The sequence below is a fragment of the Bos taurus genome, chromosome 9 (assembly GCF_002263795.3).
Source record: "Bos taurus isolate L1 Dominette 01449 registration number 42190680 breed Hereford chromosome 9, ARS-UCD2.0, whole genome shotgun sequence".
Classification (NCBI taxonomy): Eukaryota; Metazoa; Chordata; class Mammalia; order Artiodactyla; family Bovidae; genus Bos; species Bos taurus.
In genome coordinates, this window is record NC_037336.1 from 61,138,404 (window position 1) to 61,162,767 (window position 24,364).

The 24,364-nt window shown below is 37.1% G+C and overlaps 1 protein-coding gene across 6 annotated transcripts in view; it reads left to right on the forward strand.

The window, feature by feature from the left end:
* The window catches only part of RNGTT (RNA guanylyltransferase and 5'-phosphatase), a 233,244-nt gene that overhangs the window by 36,301 nt on the left and 172,579 nt on the right, over positions 1-24,364 (forward strand). For all 6 annotated transcript variants that reach the window (NM_001046085.2, XM_005210890.5, XM_059889631.1 and 3 more), the window contains 2 exons: positions 7,757-7,866; positions 9,056-9,157. In NM_001046085.2, coding sequence (NP_001039550.1) covers positions 7,757-7,866; positions 9,056-9,157 — 212 coding nt within the window. The remainder of the gene's footprint in view (positions 1-7,756; positions 7,867-9,055; positions 9,158-24,364) is intronic.

Sequence of the window (24,364 nt, forward strand, 5' to 3'; positions counted from 1 at the left end):
TATATATCTGAAATTACTGAATCACATACCTGGAAAAATAAGTATCATATTCTAAAGAAAGTCTACTAGCATAACGCATAGATGATTACCCTCTTATATCATTTTTATGAGGGAATTCAACTGAATTTTTTAAGAGTAACATTAATTAGAAGCATATACTTAATGTGTTCTTGAATTATGATCTAGTATTTAAAAGTGTAAAAGTTTAAACGGTTTACTGGAAAAGGTCAGTTTTCATTCCAATCCCAAAGAAGGGCAATGCCAAAGAATGCTCAAACTACCGCACAATTGCACTCATCTCACACGCTAGTAAAGTAACGCTCAAAATTCTCCAAGCCAGGCTTCAGCAATATGTGAACCATGAAGTTCCAGATGTTCAAGCTGGATTTAGAAAAAGCAGAGGAACCAGAGATCAAATTGCCAACATCCATTGGATCATTGAAAAAGCAAGAGAGTTCCAAAAGAACATCTGTTTCTGCTTTATTGACTATGCCAAAGCCTTTGACTGTGTGGATCACAATAAACTGTGGAAAATTCTTAAAGAGATGGGCATACCAGACCACCTGACCTGCCTCTTGAGAAACCTGTATGCAGGTCAGGAAGCAACAGTTAGAACTGGACAACAACAGACTGGTTGCAAATAGGAAAAGGAGTACGTCAAGGCTGTATATTGTCACCCTGCTTCTTTAACTTCTGTGCAGAGTACATCATGAGAAACGCTGGGCTGGAGGAAGCACAAGCTAGAATCAAGATTGCCAGGAGAAATATCAATAACCTCAGATATGCAGATGACACCACCCTTACGGCAGAAAGTGAAGAAGAACTAAAGAGCCTCTTGATGAAAGTGAAAGAGGAGAGTGAAAAAGTGGGCTTAAAGCTCAACATTCAGAAAACGAAGATCATGGCATCTGGTCCCATCACTTCATGGGAAATAGATGGGGAAACAGTGTCAGACTTTATTTTTTGGGGCTCCAAAATCACTGCAGATGGTGACTGCAGCCATGAAATTAAAAGACGCTTACTCCTTGGAAGGAAAGTTATGACCAACCTAGGCAGCATATTCAAAAGCAGAGACTTTACTTTGTCAACAAAGGTCTGTCTAGTCAAGGCTATGGTTTTTACAGTGGTCATGTATGGATGGGAGAGTTGGAGTATAAAGAAAGCTGACCACCGAAGAATTGATGCTTTTGAACTGTGGTGTTGGAGAAGACTCTTGAGAGTCCCTTGGACTGCAAGGAGATCCAACCAGTCCATCTTAAAGGAGATCACTCCTGGGTGTTCACTGGAGGGACTGATGGTGAAACTGAAACTCCAGTACTTTGGCCACTTGATGTGGAGAGCTGACTCCTTTGAAAAGACCCTGATGCTGGGAAAGATTGAGGGCAGGAGAAGGAGATGACAGAGGATGAGATGGTTGGATGGCATCACTGACTCAAGGACATGAGTTTGAGTAAGCTCCGGAAGTTGGTGATGGACAGGGAAGCCTGGCATGCTGCAGTCCATGGGGTCGTGAAGAGTCCAACACGACTGAGCGATTGAACTGAACTGAACTGATTTTACAAAATGAGTTAAGTTTGCAGCATTTATTTTTCTTTGCCAGCAGAAATGTTTTAAAAATGACATTTATTTAAAAATATTAAGTACCATTAAATCCTTATTGTTACAAAAGAGCTCCAGTGGCATAAGAGGAAACTAGCAGAGAAGTGCATGTTTCTTTAGGGGAAAAAAAAATGATGTAAAATAAAAGCAAACCCAAACCTGGTTTCTCCTGTTTTGTTTTGTCAGTTACTCACAGGAGTATTTAAAAATTCCTCACTATGATTATGGATTTACCTGTTTCTCCTTATAGTACTGTTAGATTTTGCTTTATATATTTTGAGGTGACACATTTCACATTCGTGTGAAAATGCCTTTATTTTCCTCATCTTTTTGAAGAACAGTTGTTCTTCGAAACCCAGGTTCTTGACTTCTGTGTTGGCGTGTTGAAGATACTATTCTGTAATTCATTTCTTTTGAGAAGTTGCTTCTTTGAAGGCAATTTGTTTTTGGTTTTGATTTTCAGCAGTTTTACTATGATGTTTCTCCCTGTGGTTTTCTTTGCATTTTTCCAGCTTCCTACTTGCAGTGACCCTTGAATCTATGGTTGGATTTTTCTTTTATCAGTTTTAGATATTCTTGGCTATTATTTCTTCAAATATTATTTTAAATCAATTTTTTCATCTCTTTCCTTCTACCCAATAGACCTTTTATATTTTATTATTTCTTAAAATGTTGTCTATGTTCTTTTCAGTACTTTCTATCCTTTGGTTTCATTTTTTTCAGTCTGGATATTTTTTTCTGACCAAGTGTTTTAATTCTCTGTTTTAAGTTTGTGCTGCTGTTAAATTTATCCATTAAGTTCTTAATTTCAGTTATTTTACTTTCACTTCTGGAATTTCAGCTTGAGTATTAAAATAACTTTCAGTTCTCTACTGGGATTCTGCATCTTGTCATTTAGGTTTTTGAATTTATTAAGCCTATTTGAAAGCCCATGTGAAGTAACAAATGTACAGCTATCCTCTGGGTCTTTCTTTTTTTTTTTTTCTTCTTGTGTCCTTTGATTTCTAGTCAATTGTAGTTTTTTGTTTGTTTTCTTCATACCTGGGTATTTCTGCTAGCTAGACATTATGTATGAAAAATTACGGAAATGATTTGTGGCTCTTTACCACGTTATCTTCCTTCAGAGAAGATTTACTTTTGCTCCTACACAATATAGGAGTAGAGAATCTTAACTCAGTTCGGAATTGACCTGTTAAAAGCTGGGCTTTAGTTTGAGAGCTGGTCTGATTTTGGTTCACCCCAATTCCTAGAGTGTGGTCCTCTGGGAATTCTAACTGAAAGCCTGGAAAATTAAGCAGGACCTCTCCTTGATGGCCTGGTACTCTAGTTTTTGTTTTCCCATTCTTGTGATAAATGCTGAAAGTTCTGTTCAGTTTCTTACCCTCTCAGCTACTGTTTTTGAAACAGTGCCTATAGAGGAAAATCCTAGAGGAGAAAAATTATGCCAGCTGTCTAGCACATCTCGCTGGAATTCCATTCTTTCTGAGTTCTTGGCTTCAGGTCCTTACCACCTTTATAATTCTCTGATGTCTTAAAACAGGTACTTTTAACTTGTTTTGTAGTGTTTTCTCATGGCTACACAATTGGTCTAAATAAGCTAGTCTGCCATTGCTGAAAGCAGCAAGCTTCCCTTCTCTGTTTTTGGAGGAAGCAATTAGGTTTGATCTCTGACTGACATTGAGGACATGGTGAATTTCAAGAATATTTGTATTTATACTTCCAAAGGTGGAGTCATGAAAAAAGAAAACTCTAAAGCCTTTTGTACTTTAGTAGGTTTTTCTTCTTTTCAGATCATAATTAGTAAATATTAAAATTGTTAAATATTTTTTATTTATAAAAATAATATCTTACATTAAAGAAAGTTTGGAAACAAATAATCTTTCAGTTTTCACCCTACCACTAGCATTTTTATCATCTTAAAAGAATTTCTTCCTTTTACTTACCTGTCTAGTTACTTATCTCTTTTAGAATGTCCACAAGTGACATAAAGTTCAGTTCTCTTTGTAAAATAAAAATGTGAAAATCTGGAAGTGTAAAGGGTTAAAAGTTATCTCTTTATTCCCACTTCTACTCTACTTTTTGATTATACTTCTAGATACTGACTTTTTCTATGCATTTATATACATTTATTCAGTTTTAACCTGACTCCCCATATCTATTGTTAACATAAATGTATTTAATATTAGCTTTTTTTTTTTTTTTCCCCACTTGGATATCTTTTCTTAGTACATACAGAACTACCTCATTCCTTTTAGGTAGCACCAGAGGGAATAGTTTATAAGCAGCAAACAGAACATTTCTTTAGAAGACAAGAGAGGACATCAAGCCATAAAATAACAGCAGGCTATTATGAAGAAGAACCAGTTAGAGAACTTGGAAATTATAATAATAAAGGAAAAAATCAGGAGGTGGGTTTGATAGCAGCCTGAAGTTAGCAGCCTGAAGGAGATTATCAAACTGGAAGATCCAGGTAAGAAATTTTTCCTGGATGTAGCACAAAAGGACAAAGAAATATGCAGAATAGTTTAGAGTTTTAGGTAGTGACCTGTGTGAATGATTTAATGGTACGAAAAGTCACAGAGGGAACAAGTATGGTAAGGATAGGAAGTGTCTTTCTGAGGTTTATTTTCTGTGACAGTAGAGCTAGGTCACAGTAGTTATCTTAAGAAACTAATGGGAGATGAGAAAAAGGAGACAGTTGTGGTCAGGGTCCACAGTGCCGCCCCGCTTTTGAAAATTTGCTAGAACTTAACATATACTTAGTTGTCCTCAGAGCTAAGATTTAGTGCAGCAATGTACTAAGAATATCCGGATCAAAAGGGGAAAAAAGAAGTGGAGTTTTGAGGAGTCCATGTGCAGGCTTCCTTATGCTCTCTCCTTCCCGCAGGGAATCAGTCATACAGAGCTCACTCTTCCCATAGCAGTGGAAATGCAGCAGCGTGTGTGTGATGTTGCTGTCTAGGGAAGCTTGTTAGAGTCTCAGTGCCTACGGTTTTTATTCATGGTTGGTCATGTAGATAGCATGTACCTAGCATGTATCAGTATTCCAGAATCCCAGAAGCAAAGCATTTGTTCAGCGTAAGTTTTAGCGTCTGTACAGGTAGTTTAGGCATGATGACCCAGTCTTATCAGTTGACTGAGAACAGTGAAGGTCGTTTCCCAGATGCCATCCAGAGGCCCACCTGGCAAGCAGTCCTGTTACGTTAACTCTTTTCTACACACTGGTGCACACTATTTGAGCAGTTTAATTATGAGCAAAAAGGGAGATGGAGGGTGATTGCTTGATGCAGACATATTTAGGAAAGTCTTCAAGCATAGTTATTACTTGAGGATAGGAACTAGTAGAATCAATGAAGTTGAAAATAACCTGAAATCATAGCAGAAGAAATGGTAGAGCAATTTCTGAGGAGACTGAAGGAAATGGAGTTCATGAGCAGATAGAAATAGGTCTTTAACAAGAGTAGGGAAATCCCATCCTTTGCACTGAGATTGTGATTTTTTCTCAGTAAATTTCAGCTGCCTACTTCCTTGTGGGTAGGGAAGGCATCCCATCCATAAAGAGAGCTTTTATGCAACCAGCCACAGTGGATATCTGCCCTACTTGATGTCTGCTGCTGCTGCTAAGTCGCTTCAGTCGTGTCCAACTCTGTACGACCCCATAACGGCAGCCCACGAGGCTCCCCCGTCCCTGGGATTCTCTAGGCAAGAACACTTGAAGTCTAGTTGACTGCTAATGGCTGAATGAGTTAGCCTGAATGGAAGAGGAGCTATAGAAAGAGGCCAGGAGAGCAGTGAGGATATAAGAGAATTGTTTACACTATGCTATGGGACTTGGGCAGTGCGAGAATGAGTGGTTTTCACTTAAGAGAAAAGTGAGTGCTTTTCTTGGTGGAGAGCTAGCTTCCAGTGAAGACACAGGGTACAGAGTGTTCGTGAAAAAGGTTGAGTTTGCAGGGAAGGTTATTTATGAAAAAGAGATTCCAGGGTTTACATTGGAAAGGTGATTAATGATAAGATGAACCAAGAAGGGGCTCAGAAGCAGTGAGGACAAGACCATCAGAGAGGAAAGGTGACTGGAGAGTTGAATTTTGGGTGATGTCAACAGTGTGGTTGACAGGCATGACATGTGTGGTGTAATTAATTGGCAAGTTCATGGTTAGAAAACTTTCATTTTTTTTTAATTTTAGTTGAGATTGAAGATAGTTAACAGAGAGCCAAGAGTGATTAATTCTTTGTATCTGTACTGAGGCTCAATATTTATTCATTATGTTCAGTTAAAAAATTTAGCTTGTTCAAATGTAGTGTTTGTGTTTTTAGGATTAATTTATGCTAATTTGACCTTTGCTTTTCAGAAATTATCATTGATTTTTTTGTCTTTGCTTAGGAAATACATGCTCATAGGTGAAACTGGATACCTTCTTCATGTAAAACTTCTATGCTATTAGTACTTTCAGAGTAAAGATGCTTTCTTTTTTTAATTAATATGTACAAGATATAATTTTATCAGGATATTGAAGTTATTTGAGTATCTCAGTAACTATGTTGAAAAAACAACCCCCTGATTAAGTTTTCCTTTGAAAATACTCTGTTTAGTTATTGTATTTAATGGAGAAATGATTCTAAAACAGAAACTTCATTGGCTGATAAAGAGAGGTTATGGTATAATAGGAGAGGAATGGTACTCTTTCATCCTTTGGCTCATGGAACCTCCCTTGAAGGAAAACAAAGTAGATGACATTTTAAATAACTATAAAATATGATTCAGAACTAGGGGCAAAAAGTAGGATCAGCGTCTGCTGGATTGACCTAGGACTCTTCTAGATTTGACCTAGGACTTTTCTAGATGTATATGTACTAAAATTGCATTTTTTTTCCCTTCCCAAATAGTTCAGGTTGCGAAGCCTTTGCCAGAAGATTGATCATTGCAGTTTGCAGACCATATTTTTTATTCCTTAATTAAGTTAACAGCTAGAGTTGTTTTATAGATTTTTCTTGAGACCGATGCCAGCCCTCTTACGGGTTGCAAAGTAATTGTAACATGAATCTAGACTATTTTTTTAGTGTCTAAAATTTCGAGGAGTGTTTTGATTTATTTATTTGATACATAAATTCTCCATCTGCTTCACTTCTCTGTGATATTTTAAAAGTATATTTGCTATGAAATACAATAATACATTTTCTGTAGTTCTGAGTTAAAGGATTTAGATTAAAACTTCAGGGATGTTGGAGAAGGAAATGGAAACCCACTCCAGTATTCTTGCCTGGGAAATCCCATGGACAGAGGAGCCTGGCAGGCTACAGTCCATGGGGTTGCAAAAGAGTTGGACATGACTGAGCGACTAAGCAACAAAAAGTACAAAGTGTTCAATCCTAACTAGTTAGCTGGAAATCATTTAGAAGTTGTGTGGGTCAAAGCAGTGGAGAATGTATGCATTAGATCTCATTCAATTAGTAACCTTTACTGAATCCTGTGTATGTTTGTTAAACAATAAACCAAAAGCTTTTGTATTAAAAAAAAATTCAGTGATGAGTAATATTTAGTTTTTATGTTGATACATCCAATGACTATAGCTTAGCCATTTTGTCTACTGTTAGAGTCTTATTCTAGTTTACAAAGGTATATATTGTAGGTGTGTATCTCAAAATCCAAGTTCCATTAGGGACACAACTTTCCATCCTCTTCAATGAGAATCTTTGGTGAATGGTATAGTTTAGACCTGGGTTCAAATTCTGTTTTTACCATTTGAATAAATTGCATAAAATCGTTATGCCTCATTTGTTCATCTATGAAATAAGTGTAATGCAGTCTGATTCTCAGAATTGTTATAAAGGTTAGAGAAACTGTAAAATTCCAGGTACTTTGCCTGACTGAGTAAATGGTGGGTAAGTTATTATTGCTGTTATGATTCCTGAATAGTGACCATGGTTGCTTTGATAGCATGATATAGACACTGGGCTGTATATGTACATTGAAAATCATATGCTGGATTAAGGAAAACTAGTGTACAATCCAGGGAAGTCTACAGAACCTCCTGTAGCAGACTATTTGTTGCATATATTTACTCAGATTTCTGAAAATAAATGAATCTACCATTCCGTCTAGTCTTTGTAGATAGATTTGAACTCTAATGTATTTTTCTTTTCCTTTTATTTTCAGGGTGCTATTTTTTTGGAGGGTGTAACTGTTAAAGGTGTAACTCAAGTGACAACTCAGCCAAAGTTAGGAGAGGTACAGCAGAAGTGTCATCAATTCTGTGGCTGGGAAGGGTAATAAGCATTTTAAATTTTAATTAAAGTTTTAAATAAAATGTATTCTTACTCTGCAGTACTTAACATTAATGCAAACGGTGACATAGCTTCTTTGCTCCATGAAATTTCTGTGTTTACATAGAATTTTTTGTCAAGCAAAAGTTTATCAGATTTTTCTCAAGATAAACAGTGTAATTAGATTTTTGAGTCAAAATTAGATGACTCACATGTCTTCTCTAGAGGAATAGAAAATTACTATTGTTACCTTCTGGTATTTGTTTTGTGGGTTTGATTCTACTGTTGCTGATTAGAGTTTTGGTTGCCCTTATGATTTTATTAAGAAAGAGGAGGTGAAACTTGAATGAGCCTCACTTTCCAGTTTTTCTGTTATCAGAAACCTAGAAGAATCAGCTTTAAATATACTCTACCCCTTACCATGACTTGAAGATATTCATAAGACATTTTATAGCAGAGTATTCAGGAGAGAGTTCATGGCTCTTATCTGTTGCTCTCAGGTCTTGGTCTGTGATCATTCCTGTTGGTCTTTGCCATCTGTGGCAGAAAACTGTAATACAGTTAGAGCATGATGAAATAGGGTTATTGTTAAAAATTCCTAATATAAAGAACTTCTGGACTGGTACATACAGATCAATCAACTAGAAATAATTTTAACTGAAAGCTGCAAATGATGATGAAGTGATGTCATTTTAGTGTTCTGTTAAACCCTTGCCAGTGTACCTTAATCTCGACCTAAATTTCTCCTGTTTTGTCACTTCTGGGCATCTTTTGAGCAGATACTTGCCAACCCTGCAGAGTTATGCCAAGTTGGCAGTGTCATGACGGAGAAATATGGGGTCTAGAGCAATGTAAGATAATTAAGGCAAGACTTAAACTTCTTCCTGAAGTAAAAGACTTGTAAATATATGTGCTTTACTATTTAGATCATGTATGTTAATATTTAAAAATTAGCCCAGTAGTCATAATTCATAGTGGCATGTAGGATCTTGTTAACTCGCATTTTAAAATGTGAAGAAAATGATAAGATTTTGTTAGCATTCTTGTGAAAGCTGATATTACTCCAACTGATGTTAATTTCGTAATTGGGAGACCATTGTGCTACATGTGTGACTCGTGTGAGATTGGTTTAAGACATGTATTGCTTTGTATGGATACCAGCCATAATAGTGATACAGTGATCTTCGTTAAGGTCTGGATTCCCTGGAGCACAGCCTGTTTCCATGGACAAGCAAAACATTAAACTTTTGGAGCAGAAGCCATATAAAGTAAGCTGGAAAGCAGATGGTACTCGGTAAGTTAGACTTCGGAAAAAGAAAAGTTATACTAAATTATATACTAAATTACCCGAATGCTTGAAGAATAGCTTTGTTGTGAGAGAAGGTTTGTACTTTTGGGAGTGACATGAACAGCAAAATAAACTGTTTCATATATTGTATAGTTTTTGTTTTGCTAGTATTCTTAGTTGTCTACTAGTTATCTTTTTCATTTTCTAAATATTTGGTTTCAGATTTATGTTAGTTTGAAATGAATCTATACCAGACTTAAATCTGAAAGTATTTTTTCTTAATAATATTGTACTTTTTGGTATGACTGCTGCCCACCACCTTGTCTTTAATGGTTGTTGGGCACTTCTAAAATTAACAAATGTATTATGAGTTTATAATCTAAAAATTACCAAGTCCCCGATTCATTCTGTATTTTATTCCTTCTATAGTTTTTCTTTTTCTGTTAATCCTTACTAATACTTTTTGTAATTTTATCCACTCTTAAGGTTCTATTCTTACAACAGAGCTTAGCTTCACATTTCATATTCCTAAGTTTAAAAATATTGATACCCTTTGATTATTAAAATTATTAAAAATATTTAAAATATATTAAAAATATAAATTTTACTTAATTTAAATATTAAAATAAATAAAAATAAATTTTTATTAAATAAAGTAATTCCAAACAATTAGCATACAGTGGACACTGAGTAAAAGATAGCTACAGATATTCTTACATATACTTCTGATGTATGTGTATTATATGTGTATGTGTGTATATATATATGTATATGTAATACACATATATATACAAGCATTCTTGCTTTAAGAAAAATTGAATACACAATTCATTGTAGTTATTGCTTAGCTTCTGGTTTTGAGTTTTTATATAAGCAATTCACTAAATGTATACATTTGAAATGTAAATTGTACATTTTTTTTCCTCATAAAAATGTCCTATGCCTTTGTTTTAATTGAGTGCTAGACATGTAGTCATGCTATACTTGTCCTGACGAATACTTGGTGACTTGTAGAAATAGCTGTTATGTAGATAAACTGTCTATAATATGTTCAGGGAGCTTCTGAACATAGTTACTGCTCTAATGGTTTTTATACAGAACAGTGTAATTACCCCAGGAAATTAGTAACTTGCTTGGATCCTTTGATATGTATCTTGTTAATAAGGTTTGTAGCAGATGTTTATTCCAGTGAGTGGAACTGAATGTTCAGACAGGAATAGTGTGGTTAGGATAATGAGATGCTACACTAGAAAAGACTCTCAAGAGTCTTCTCCAACACCACAGTTCAAAAGCATCAATTCTTCGGCGCTCAGCCTTCTTCACAGTCCAACTCTCACATCCATACATGACCACAGGAAAAACCATAGCCTTGACTAGACGGACCTTTGTTGGCAAAGTAATGTCTCTGCTTTTCAATATGCTATCTAGGTTGGTCATAACTTTTCCTTCCAAGGAGTAAGCGTCTTTTAATTTCATGGCTGCAGTCACCATCTGTAGTGATTTTGGAGCCCAGAAAAATAAAGTCTGACACTGTTTCCACTGTTTCCCCATCTATTTCCCATGAAGTGGTGGGACCAGATGCCATGATCTTCGTTTTCTGAATGTTGAGCTTTAAGCCAACTTTTTCACTCTCCACTTTCACTTTCATCAAGAGGCTTTTGAGTTCCTCTTCACATTCTGCCATAAGGGTGGTGTCATCTGATGACTAAAATAAAATTGTTTATTAAGGTAAGCCTTGTTTCAGATTAAATAAATCAAGTGATACTAGAAAGCTTATGATTGAAAGTCACTTCTCCATCGCCTCTTCCTATCATTTTTACTCCCTAAAGGCAACCACTGCCCACCCCCCACTCGATTATTGTGATATTTGTCTTATTGTGGTGGCCTGGAAATGAACCTGTGATATCTCCCAAGGTCTAAGGCAACCACTTTTAGCTTTTCTTTTTTTATTTCTTTTAATTTATCCTGTGATTATCCTCAAGTCTGTGAGTAACATGTTTATGTTGATGTTTATTAGTTAACTTTAGGTGAGTTTCTAATATGGTCATGAGAATGTGGCTCACCAATTTCTTTCTGCCCGTCTGTTCTTTCTTCTAGTTTCTTATTACAGATAAAACTTATTGATAGTTCCTCATTTATCATGCCTCTATATTTAATCTTCCCTTTATTCTAATAACCCTTACATAGTATTTCTTAATTCTTTTATTTTTTAATTAATTGATTATTTGGGGACACACTGAGCGGTGTGTGGGATCCTAATTCCCCAACAAGGGATTGAACCACACCCTCTGCATTGGAAGGTGGCGTCTTAACCGCTGGACTGCTAGGGGTGACCCAGTATTTCTTAACTCTTACAAGAGTGGAGAAACTTTTGAGTTCCAGGTTTTCCATCTACTTCTTTACATTAGCTCTAACTTTAATATTTTCAACTCTGTTTACATTTACATGCTGTTTGTTAAACATAGGTTTTTGTTTTTTTGTTTTCTGTCAAGGTTGATTTAAATGGTAAAAAATACTTAAAATTTTTTTCTTACTGAACTGTTGTTGAGGTTAGTGGAAAGGAATATATTTCCTTTTTTATGATGTGAAAAGAAATCACTCTGATATTTCTCACTCATAGGGGCTTACTACATAGAATTGATTACAAAGACACTGTGAGAATAAGAAAGCAAAAGGGTGAGAGAGGTTCAGCGAGCTGCTGCTGCCTCTGGTGGGAGCCTGGTTAGCACTTGCTGCCCAGCAGCAGGAAGAGGTACTGCCTGTGTGGCTGCTGCTGCTGGGACTGCTCACCACTGCATGCCAGCAGCCACTCCCCGGGGGTTCTGCCCCAAAGAGCCCTGCCGTCATCTTGTGGCTGCTGCCTTCAGTGCCACCTGAGATGCTGACAGAAACGGATCAGTAGGTTTCTTCCCTTCCCCTTTTTTCCAGTCTCCTTCCAGGGTGTTGGCAAAGGAATCGGGGTAGGGTCATTTGCTTACTTCTCAACCCAGATCCATTGAGAGCAAGTGCTAGGATGGAGCTGACCACTAAAGACAGCCACCTTGCCCAGAGTTCAAAGTCATGCCTTCTCTACCACTTCAAGTAGAATGTTCCTTTTGTCAAGTTTAAATAGGTTCTTTTTAACTCTGATCGTTGCCTTTACCCTATAATCAAGTTTTTTCCAAGTTTGACTCATTTTATTTCTTCTTTGAATTATTTTTTGTTATCCCAAAGACTTTTTTCTCTTTTATAGCCTTCCGTGATTTTTGGCCTGTGTATAAAGCTCTGTTCCCAACTTTTATCCTGGTTGGATCTAGCTTTCTGGATTCCATGTTTTTTTTCCCTCCCTCTCTTCCCATCCTTTCTTTTTAAATTTAGGTATATTCTCTTATTTTGCAGGAGTACCTCCTTCAGCCTCTTTCTAAGAAAGTTATGTATAAGAAGTAACCCATAAGCATGCTTAGGTGTATGAAAATGCTGTTCCTCTGGTCCTGAGTTTAGTAATTCGGCTGTGTATAAAACTTAGAAATGATTTTCCCTCAGAATAACAAAAACCTTAACTTCTATTAACCTCTGCCACTGATAAAAGTTGTGTTATAATTCTGATTCTAGTGCCGTGTACGTGGTTTGCCCCTGGAAACCTTTAGAATTTTCTCTTTGTTCTTGTCCTGAAGTTTTTCAGTGGACCCACTAATTATGTGAGTCTACACTACCCCCCCCCCCCCCCCCCCCACCTTTCCGTTCATTGGCACCTGGTAATCAGTTGAATCTGAAAACCTGAGTTCTTCCATTCAGGGTAATTTTATCTCTCCTATTTGCTCCTTTTTTCCCTTCTGTTTTCCCCCTTTAAACCTACTATTGGTTGTTGTACTGCCTAGATTCTTTTTCTTCTCTAATCTTTTCTGTCATGCTTTTCATCTGCTGGTCTCTTTTTTCAGCTTTCTGATAAGCTTTCTCATTTTTTCCTCTATGCTTATAATGAATTACTAATTTCAGTATTTATGCATTTAAATTTCAAGAGTACATGCATTCTTACTGTCTGCTTATACCTTTCTATGCCAACCTGTTCATAATTTATGGACATGATACCATTTTGAATTTCTTATGGGAATACTAACTGGAAAGCATAGAGTTACTGTATTTCGAATCATCTTTGTTCTTCATGTTTCTGGTTTTCTGAAATGTACAGTGATCCTTGGTTAGCTGCATTTGAAAAAAAGACAGAAAAACTGCTTGAAAGGAATTTTGTGAAAGTCCGCTGGGTTTGTCACGTTGACAGCTTTGCTTCATAATAAGCAGTTGTGCTTGGAGGACCTTCAGTCCTACTGTATGGAGAAGTCTTTGCTTCTGGGCACCATTACCCATGTGGTAGTTGCTTTACTTAAGGGTTTGGTTCAGTTTTTTAAAAGAAGGGCTTTCTAGTTTTATTGATTGATTGCTTAGGAAATGGTTAACTAGTATGTCTTTTCTGTGAGTTGTGGGGATTTAATTGTTTTACATAATTAAAAATAACCAATTTTTTCTTTTCTATCTATACTGTTACTCTTGTTAGTTGATGTTTCTGGGTCTGGATCTTCTTTGGGATTTTGTAAAACAGCTTCTTTTGTGGTCACTATGCTTCTCAGCATCTCTCCATCTGTTTCTTGTCCAGCAGAAATGTATTGTAGTAGTTCATCTGCTGATACTCTTCCTTCCTTTCCTTCATTGTCTTCATCAATGTTTGTTATGTTAGTTGTCTGTTCCCACCTGACAGATTATCTCAAGACTGTCGTTGTTCAGTTGCCAAGTCCTGTTGGACTCTTTGTGACCCCATGGACTGCAGCACACCAGGCTTCCCTATCCTTCACTATCTCTTAGAGTTTGCTCAAACTCATTTCATTGAGTCAGTGATGCCATCCAACCATCTTATCCTCCAGCCCTCAATTTTTCCCATCATCAGGGTCTTTTCCAGTGAGTCGCCTCTGATTACCTCAAGATTACCCTCCAAATTTAGCAGCATAAAACAAACATTTAATATCTAATGGTTCTGGGGAGTGATTTAATTGGGTGGTTCTAGCCCACTGTCTCTCATGGGGTTTCTGTGAAGCTTTTGGCCAGGATTGCTGTCATCTCAAGGCTCCACTTCCAGGCTTACTCATGTGGTTGATAGCAGCCTTAGTTCTTTGCTGATTGTTGGCCTGGAGCCTCCATCCCTTGCCTTGTGGGCCTGTCCATAGACTGGGTAGGGAGGAAAAACTTCTTGCACCTGCTTGTGTTTAGTGTTTGGGAGTCTGGATTAAACTGGGGAAAGAAGAGTAAAAAAAAAAACAAAAGGAAGGAAAGAAAAGTAAAAAAAAAAAAAAAATTTATTCGTATGCCTTTGGGAGTGCACAAAATAAGTGACTTGCTAAATGACTAAAGTTAGTAAAGTTCTTCTATGGGAAGAACAGATGGCTTTCTTTAGGAAAACCTGTTTTTAGGATAGCAACAGGAGATAAGAAAGCTGATGATAATCTTCGTTATGCTAGCGTGATTGGTCTTTTCCATCTTCCTCATGGCTGTAAAACTCCCCCAGAGAGGGGATTTAAGATAATTTCATTCTCAATCCCCTTGCTGGAACTGAATATACTCCAAAGAGGTGATTTATGGAAACCTCATTTCCAGAAGTTTCTGCTTTTGTGGGAAGGCTTCTTTCAGCATCTCTTGAATCTCAAATGTCTTCAGTTTAAAGTAATCTTCATACTAACTCTGGAGTTCTGTGTGTCCTTAAATAGTTGCCTGAACATCCTTACTACATGGCAGCCAGCTTCCCCCAGATCAAGTGACCCAAGAAATTCCAAGATATTTAAGATAGAAGTAGCAATCTTTTTATAATTTAAGATATCCTCATTATAATGAACTATTTATATCCTCCAGAATGCATTTGTGGTAAGAGATTTACATTTTTAAAAATAAATTATTAAATGTTTTATAGCATTATCTCCAGTGATTTAAGGACCATATTTTGAACTAGTTTATTTCAATGATTTGTTATTTAGATGCGCCACCGAAGTACTTTTTTTCCAGTCACTTTTGGTTTAGTTTTGGCATTTTATGATTACACTAGATGGCAGCAGAGGACCAGCTTTAACACAGGCTTATTTTGTGATGCAGTACCCAATGCATTGTGCATCTAATACATTCAAAAATATTAGTTTGGGATTATTAAGAATTTAGTAAGGATTAGGGGATCATGTATACATCAGTATTGAAAGCATAGAGGTTTGATAATGTTGCTGTGTTCCTTAATGTTGCCATGTTCAAATTCAAATATTTGAATTATTATATTTGTAGATGACTCTGTAGTATCATTTTGGAACTGTTTTTGTAAAAACCATTTAGCCACATTAAAGTCCCCGATGGTGTTTTGTTTGATTCAGGAAACAGATATTTTTATGTTGGAGTCTCCAAAAGTGAAAGGATGATTTGAAGACTCTATTTTATCCCATATGGGTTTTACTGTCAGTTGTTTGTGTTGGGAGCAAAGGAGTCTATAGAAAAACTCAGTGTTGGAATGTAACTCTTCTATTTCAGATAGTGAAATTAATGTTCCAAAGGGTAAAACAGTTGTTGGACTTGTACATAGCATGTGAAGAGTAGTGATTTTGATATATGTGCTCCAGTTATATTTTGGGAAAGAAATTTCTATATCTCTATGCTTTCTTTTTTAGAAATCATATATCATAAAGTATTTTTACTTTCTTTAGAAACTATATTCAGTTTTTGCATGTTAATGGTAATCTGGTTCCCTTGAGGCACTGGTATCTGTGAACTAGGCAAAGAAATTGAAAATGAGTAATTTTGTCAGCTCTTTTTTAAATTGTGAGATCTGGTTTGAGGATTTTATATGCAGCCCATCTTTGTACAGTATGTTCCTGGCTTTCAGCCCAGCTCTGCTGGTTGCTGCTGTTTTTGCTGGCAGGTAAGCTTTTTTGGACACGTTTTATTTTTGTAATGTCTTAGACTTTAGGAAATTTAATTTTGAAAATATTTTTGCATGGGCAAAGAACTAAATTGTCTATCTGTGAATTATTTAAAATGGCCTTTAAGTCTCTTAAATGTTGTATTAGCCTGATAAAGTGTAGCCTACTGGCTAGAAGTACAAAATACAGTATTGGTCTGGCCTTGGTAGTTGCCTTAGTACAGGGAATCCATATTATATTTATTTTTGTAGTCTCAGTGTTTAGCTACAGTATTTAGCTATTGAGATTGTTGCATCCAAAATTTTTCCTGGTACTTTTATGTGAACATAAACAAAGACCAGTGGAAACAAGTTGACTTCTAATAGTGTGGTCCCCCAGTGGCTTAGAGGGTAAAGCGTCCGCCTGCAGTGCAGGAGACCTGGGTTCTATCCCTGGGTTAGGGAGATCCCTTGGAAAAGGGAATGGCAACCCATTCCAGTATTCTTGCCTGGAGAATTCTGTGGACGGAGGAGCCTGGTAGGCTACAGTCCATGGGATCGCAAAGAGTTGGATATGTTGCTCAGTCATGTTGCTCAGTCATGTTGCTCAGTCATGTTGCTCAGAGTTGGATATGTTGCTCAGTCATGTTGCTCAGATATGTTGCTCAGTCATGTTGCTCTTTGCGATTCTGTTGATGGGGAAACAGTGGAAACAGTGTCAGATTTTATTTTTGGGGGCTCCAAAATCACTGCAGATGGTGACTGCAGCCATGAAATTAAAAGACGCTTACTCCTTGGAAGGAAAGTTAAGACCAACCTAGATAGCATATTCAAAAGCAGAGACATTACTTTGCCAACAAAGGTCCATCTAGTCAAGGCTATGGTTTTTCCTGTGGTCACGTATGGATGTGAGAGCTGGACTGTGAAGAAGGCTGAGCGCCGAAGAATTGATGCTTTTGAACTGTGGTGTTGGAGAAGACTCTTGAGAGTCCCTTGGACTGCAAGGAGATCCAACTAGTTGATTCTGAAGGAGATCAGCCCTGGGATTTCTTTTTTTTTTTTTTCTCATGATTTTAAGTAGACTTTTTATTTATTTATTTTTTTAATTTAATATATTCCTTACAAATTTAAGAACCCATCCTGAACCCTCCACCCTCCTCCCTCCCCATACCATCCCTCTGGGTCGTCCCAGTGCACCAGCCCCAAGCATCCAGCATCGTGCATTGAACCTGGACTGGCATCTCGTTTCATACATGACATTTCACATGTTTCAATGCCATTCTCCCAAATCTTCCCACCCTCTCCCTCTCCCACAGAGTCCATAAGCCTGTTCTATACATCAGTGTCTCTTTTGCTGTCTCGTATACAGGGTTATCGTTACCATCTTTCTAAATTCCATATATATGCGTTAGTATACTGTATTGGTGTTTTTCCTTCTGGCTTACTTCACTCTGTATAATAGGCTCCAGTTTCATCCACCTCATTGGAACTGATTCAAATGTATTCTTTTTAATGGCTGAGTAATACTCCATTGTGTATATGTACCACAGCTTTCTTATCCATTCATCTGCTGATGGACATCTAGGTTGCTTCCATGTCCTGGCTATTATAAACAGTGCTGCGATGAACATTGGGGTACACGTGTCTCTTTCCCTTCTGGTTTCCTCAGTGTGTATGCCCAGCAGTGGGATTGCTGGATCATAAGGCAGTTCTATTTCCAGTGGAGGGAATGATGCTGAAGTTGAAACTCCAGTACTTTGGCCACCTCATGCGAAGACTTGACTCATTGGAAAAGACTCTGATGCTGGGAGGGATTGGGGGCAGGAGGAGAAGGGGATGACAGAGGATGAGAGGGCTGGATGGCACCATTGACTCGATGGACGTGAGTCTGAGTGAACTCCGGGAGTTGGTGATGGACAGGGAGGCCTGGCGTGCTGTGATTCATGGGGTCTGCGAAGAGTCGGACACAACTGAGCGACTGAACTGAACTGAACTGAGTAACTTCACTTCATATATACTAGTGTGCTCCTTTAAACATTTTGTACTGTTATAATAGTGAAAGTGATCATTGCTCAGTCATGTCCAACTCTTTGCAATCTCATGAACTGTAGCCCACTAGGCTCCTTTGTCCATGGAGTTCTCCAGGCAAGAAAGCTGGGGTGGGTTGCCGTCCCCTTTTCCAGGGGATCTTCCTGACACAAGGGTTAAACCTGGGTCTCCCATATTGCAGGCAGACTCTTTACCATCTGAGCCACCAGGGAAGGGTCTGCTATTGATAATAGATGAGGAAATTAAAAGTCATTTAAAGCATTTGGTGCACTTAGATATAATTTTATATACTTATATTTTTATATGCGCATGAAGCAGTACTAAATAAAATGACGCATCAACATGTTATGCATCTTCTGCATGTGTTTTTATTTATCTTTAAGAATAATCTTAGTGGTGCTATTCATCTATTAAACATTTAAAACAATGGGATTTTTAAAGTAAAATATGTATAATGTATAATGTCTGTGTTAAAAGTAAAATTATTTCAAGTTTCTTATAGGTTAGGTCTTTTTCTCCCTTTCACTAAAATAGTTATGAAAACGATTCATTATTCTAGTATAAATACACACATTAAAAATATATTGCTTGTTTTATAGAAAATTTTTGGCAAGTTTTAAATGGTAGCTGTTCTGAATGTGTACTTGAAACCACCACATTATTTATCACAGTGTATGGTCAGTTTCAATGGCAATAAAGTTTTGAGAGGAAAATTAGTTTTACCTATTTTTTAAAAATAGGTAAAACCCACCTGGGCATCCCAGGTGGCTCAGTAGTAAAGAATCTGCTTGCAATGCAGGAGACGTAGGTTCAGTCCCTGGGTTGGGAATATCCTCTGGAGAAGGAAATGGCAACCCAGTCCAGTATGTTTGCCTGGAAAATCCCATGGACAGAGGAGCCTGGTGGGCTACAGTCCATGGGGTCGGAAAAAAGTTGGACATGACCTAGCAACTAAATAACAACAACAAGAACAATATTTTAAAATACATTTTAGGATTAATTTGTCTAAATATTTTTTAAAATTCAAAATACTGAAATGACATCTAGAATAAAATACATCCAAAGTTTTCAAATAAGAGAGATTGTGAGCCTGTATTAGATATTCTGCATAGTCAATAGAATCAAGGACCTATAAAGATAGTAATGTAATACAATTCTAAAAACAAGACTGTTTATGTATTAATATATTAACTTGTAAAAACAGGTTTATTTTTGAGAAGCAGTATAGCATAGTGGTTAAGAGCTTGGGTATTGAAACTAGACTGCGGTGGTTTGGTTTAGTTGCTAAGTCGTGTCTGACTCTTGCAACCCCATGGATGGTAGCCTGCCAGGCTCCCCTGACCATGGGATTTTCTAGGCAAGAATACTGGAGTGGGTTGCCATTTCTTTCTCCAGGGGATCTTCCTGACCCAGGAATCAAACCCAGGTCTCCTGCATTGCAGGCAGATTCTTTACCAACTGAGCTATGAGGGAAGCCGTGAAACTAGACTACCTGGGTTCAAATCCTGAGGTTTACATGCTTATTAGTCATGTGATCCTAGGAAAGTTATATAACCCCTCTGTCTTCCAACTTGCCCATCTGAAAAATTGAGATAACAATAATAATTACCTCCTAGATGTAATGGGATTAAGTAATTTCATCTAAAGCACTTAGAATAATGTTTAACATGTAGGAAGTGCTTGGTAAGTGTTAATAGTTGCACATTCTACCAAATTAATAGATTCATTAAAATAAACCAAACTCTAACTTTCTGCAGAGGGATTCCATTGTCATGGTAAAATTCTACTTTTAAAATTTGAACCTATTTAAAAAAAGAAACTAAGATGTGATTCATGCCCTTAAATGGTTGAAAATCTAATTTCGATATTAAAATGGGAATACATGAGAGAACAATATGAAATATAATTGCCTATAAATGATGTGACGTAGATTCTAGAACGTAGGAGTTCTTAGGAGGAGGATGACTAGTGAAGAGTGAGTAACATAGGCCAGAGGAATAGCACAAAGGATGTCACGAGGTGGAGGCAGCCTGCCTGAGCTCAGCTGGTTCTGGCCATCAGGCAGTAAGGTGTTTAGGCTACAGGAAGAAAATTATTATACAGGTAACTGCTTAAATCCTTAGTTTATATTTTTAAACATGTCAGAGTTTTGATGATTGCTGAACCATGAGTCTGTGATTTAAATTTTGACTATTATACCAACTCCTACTTCTTCTTAAGTTATTCTTAACAAGTTGTAAGGTGGGAGTTCCCTTATCTCAATCTTGAAGTTTAAGGTCACCTGGGATTGCTCCATCAGTTGGTTAGCCCAGTGGCCTTTGAGATACTTAAAAGATCTATTTTTTGAAATACGTATGGTATGGACAGAGCACTCTATAGAGATACAGAAGGCAGGGAAGCGAACACTTGAAGAATAGTTGCTGTTGAAGGAGAAGCAGCCAGCCTACTTCTGTGACTGAAGGAAGAAAAGCCAGAGAGCCAGTGCTGCCAAGACTCCTCAAGGGTTGTTCTGACAAGGCACAGGGAGACCCTGTAGCAGCACTTTATTTCCCACTTTCAGTTATAATTTGAGGACTGTTAGGTGAACCTCTTTGGGGTCTTTTGTGAAAACTTTTAATGAAAGTAGGTTATATTGGCATTTATTCAGCTAGTCTAGGCAACAGTGAGTTTCAAAAGTTGCCTAAGGTAGGGGCTTCCCTGGTGGCTTAGCGGTAAAGAATCTGCTTATAATGCAGGAGCTGCAGGAGACAAAGGTTAGATCCCTGGGGCAGGAAGATCCCCTAGAGAAGGAAATGGCAACCCACTCTAATATTCTTGCCTGAAGAATTGCGTGGACAGAGAAGCCTGGCTGGCTACAGTCCATGGGTTCAAATCCAAAAATAATAAAAAAAAAAGTTCCTTAACGTAAAATGTGAAAACTAGAAGATTATAATTGGAACTAACTTGTGATCTTGCTTAATGCTTTCTTTCTCTTCTCTTTTGAATCCTTTCTGCTCTTTTTACCCTAGTCAGCAGCCAAACAAGAATATTTCTGTGACTAAGAGAGGAAAAATCTACTGAATATAACTTTTGAACATATATTTTCGTGAAAGTTTTTCTTTTGCATGTTTCCAAGAATTATGTCTATATATACATATATATGGAGAAGGAAATGGCAATCTACTCCAATATTCTTGCGTGGAGAATCCTGTGGACAGTGGATCCTGGAGAGCTGCTGTCCATAGGGTCGCACAGAGTCGGATACAACTGAAGCGACTTAGCATGCATGAATGCATTGGAGAAGGAAATGGCAACCCACTCCAATATTCTTGCCTGGAGAATCCCAGGGACACAGAAGCCTGGTGGGCTGCCGTCTGTGGGGTTGCACAGATTTGGACACGACTGAAGCAACTTAGCAGCAGCAGCAGCATACATATATATAGATACATACATGTATATGTGTGTGCATGCTCATTACTAAATTGAATCCAACTCTTTGTGATCCCATGGACTGTATAGCCTGCCAGGCTTCTCTGTCCATGGAGGTTCTCCAGGCAAGAAGAATGGAGTAAGTTGCCATTTCCTTCTCCAGGGCATCTTCCCGACCCAGGGATCAAACTTGTCTCCTGCATCTCCTGCACTGGCAGGTGGATTCTTTACCACTGAGCCACCAGGGAAGCCCCATACGTGTATATTATATATATATTATATATATACACATGTATATATCTGTATCCATATATATTTTAATTTGGACACACAGTTCAGTTTGTGGGATTTTAGTTCCCCCCCAGGGGTTGAACCCATTCTCTTGGCAGTGAAAGTGTGGAGTCCTAACCCCTGATTGCCAGGGAATTCCCTTAAGTATACTTTTGTTTAAAGTATTCTTTTACTAATTTTTATTTGATGTGCTAGACTGGGACAAAAATGTGATAGTTTTCCATTATGTACAATAGCTTTTGGAGTTGCCGTGTGTTTACTTATATATACCATTTTTGTTAGTAAATCTTAAGAAGCTGTTTCGATACATTGGCGTATTTTAGGCTCAGGTTTTTTTTTTATCATCTTAGTGTTTAGGAAACAGTTTCCTAGGCAGATTGAGACATGCACCTGACACAGGCTCTTTGAGCTCTTTGAGTTATTGCTCACGCAGGTAGTGTAGCTTCTGATTTTACAAAATTTTCTTGGGTTATAACTCTTCATGGAAAAATTAAAAGGAGCTGTTTGCTGTAGTTGTTGTCTCCCTTTGTGTAAGTATGCTTAAAAGCTTGAGTTTGAGTGCTGTGAATCACCTTCACAGGGAGTTACCAAGGGTTATTTTTCTACCAGTTCAAAATTTCTGGTTCACTTACCTTTTTCCTCTTTATTCAGAAGAGATGTCCTCTTCTTTCCTGCCTACAGGAAATGAATCCTTCCTCTCTTATCCAGTCTTTGTTTATCAGTGATCTCAACTCTTATTTGGATTGTCTAAAGTAATAGTTGCGGTATTAATAATTATATCCTGCCTTAATTAGGTACTTACTGTGTGCCTTGGACATAATGTAGTAGCAGTAACTTGAGTTTTATTACCATGTAACAGGTACATACAGTTCTTTATCCTTCATGTATTAACTCATTTTTTAAAAAAAAATTTTATGGTGGTAAAATACACATACTGTAAAAGTTACCACTTTAACTATTATTTAGTATATAGTTCAGTGGTGTTAAATACATTCATAATGTTGGCACACATCTCTTCCACTCATGTCCAGAACTCTTTTCATCTTGTAGAACTAAAAGTCTATACCCATTGAGTGATAATTTTCCATTCCCCTGGTATCCACCCATTTTACTTTTGATCTTTCTGATTTTTTTTTTTTTAACTAATCTAGGTACCTCAAAGAGGTAGAATCACACAGTAGTTATCTTTTTGTGACTGGCTTATTTCACTTAGCATAATGTCCTCAAGGTTCATTTGTATTATAGCATATTTCAGAAATTTTCTCATTTTCTTGGGCAGAATAAGGTTCCATTTAATATATATACCACATTTTGCTTATCCTTTTATCTGTCAGTGGACACTTGTGTTGCTTGTATACTGTTGCTGGTTTGGATAATGCTGCTTTGAGCATGGGGGTACTAACTCATTTAATTCTTACAGTCACATTAGGAGGTGGAAATTTTTGATGAGGAAACTGCATTTTAGAGTAATCAAGTGATTTGTGCAAAATCACACAGTTAGAAAGAGCCTGTCAGGAATGTCTTAACCTCCACAGTGGCCTCCCACATATCTTTCTATGTAGGGGCCTTCTGTTCTGCCTATGGATATCTTCACTCCTATTTGCTATATATTATATAGATATATATAATTGCTATATATATATATAAAACAGTTAACGGCTTGTAATAAAATACTTTCAATACTACTAATGTTCACTAGTGAATAACACATTGTAGATTATGTTTTTTAATATTTGTTACATTTTAGCTTAAATGAGCTCAATTAAAAATAAAGTTGAGATGCCTTCAAGTGAATTTTCAGGCTCCTGCATGCTCCTGCCGTATGCTTTCTTTTCTACCAGAGGTGGGACATACTAGATTTACAAGTTTTAGAAAACTTGGGAGGGATAGAGCGAGTTGAATAGGACCTGTTATTTAGAGTATGAGAGATTCCATGAAAGGAAGTTTTGAGTAAGAGTTTGAAGATTATGTATTTTAGGACAAGATGTGGTTTTATAGAAACGAAAGCTTGGCAGTAGGCATGTATGTATTTCTGAGCAGTGGAGGATGGCAAAATGAGAAAGGGTAGGGCAGTTGCAGTTCTGAAGTTAAAGCATATACCTTTGGGTTGGACTGTTATAATCATTTATAATATTTGATGGGATTTTTGGTTCCAGATGCCTGCCTATTTTTTACCAGTCTAGTTGGCAAACACTGATTGAGAGTCTGGTATTACAGGCTATGAAACTGGAATTTTCTTTCCAAAGCCTGTAATAATAGCATTGGTACCCCTCATACTTAATGAAAACAAAGTAAGAAAATCAAAAAATTTAAATTTTGGGGTGGTTTGGAACAAAAAGTTTACTCTAAATCTTTTTAAAAACTTGATTATTTGTATTATGTGTCATTAACTCTGTGAAGTGGGAGGGTGGAATCCAGAAACTGATACTGGGCCCTATGCCTGCCAGATTCTTTTGCAGTGTTGAGTTTTAAGCTTCGCGCAAGACTAAGTCTTGCTGGTTGAAGGAGGTTTCTTGAAATAGAAGCATCTACGCTTTAAAAATTATTACTGTCTATTAATAGAAATA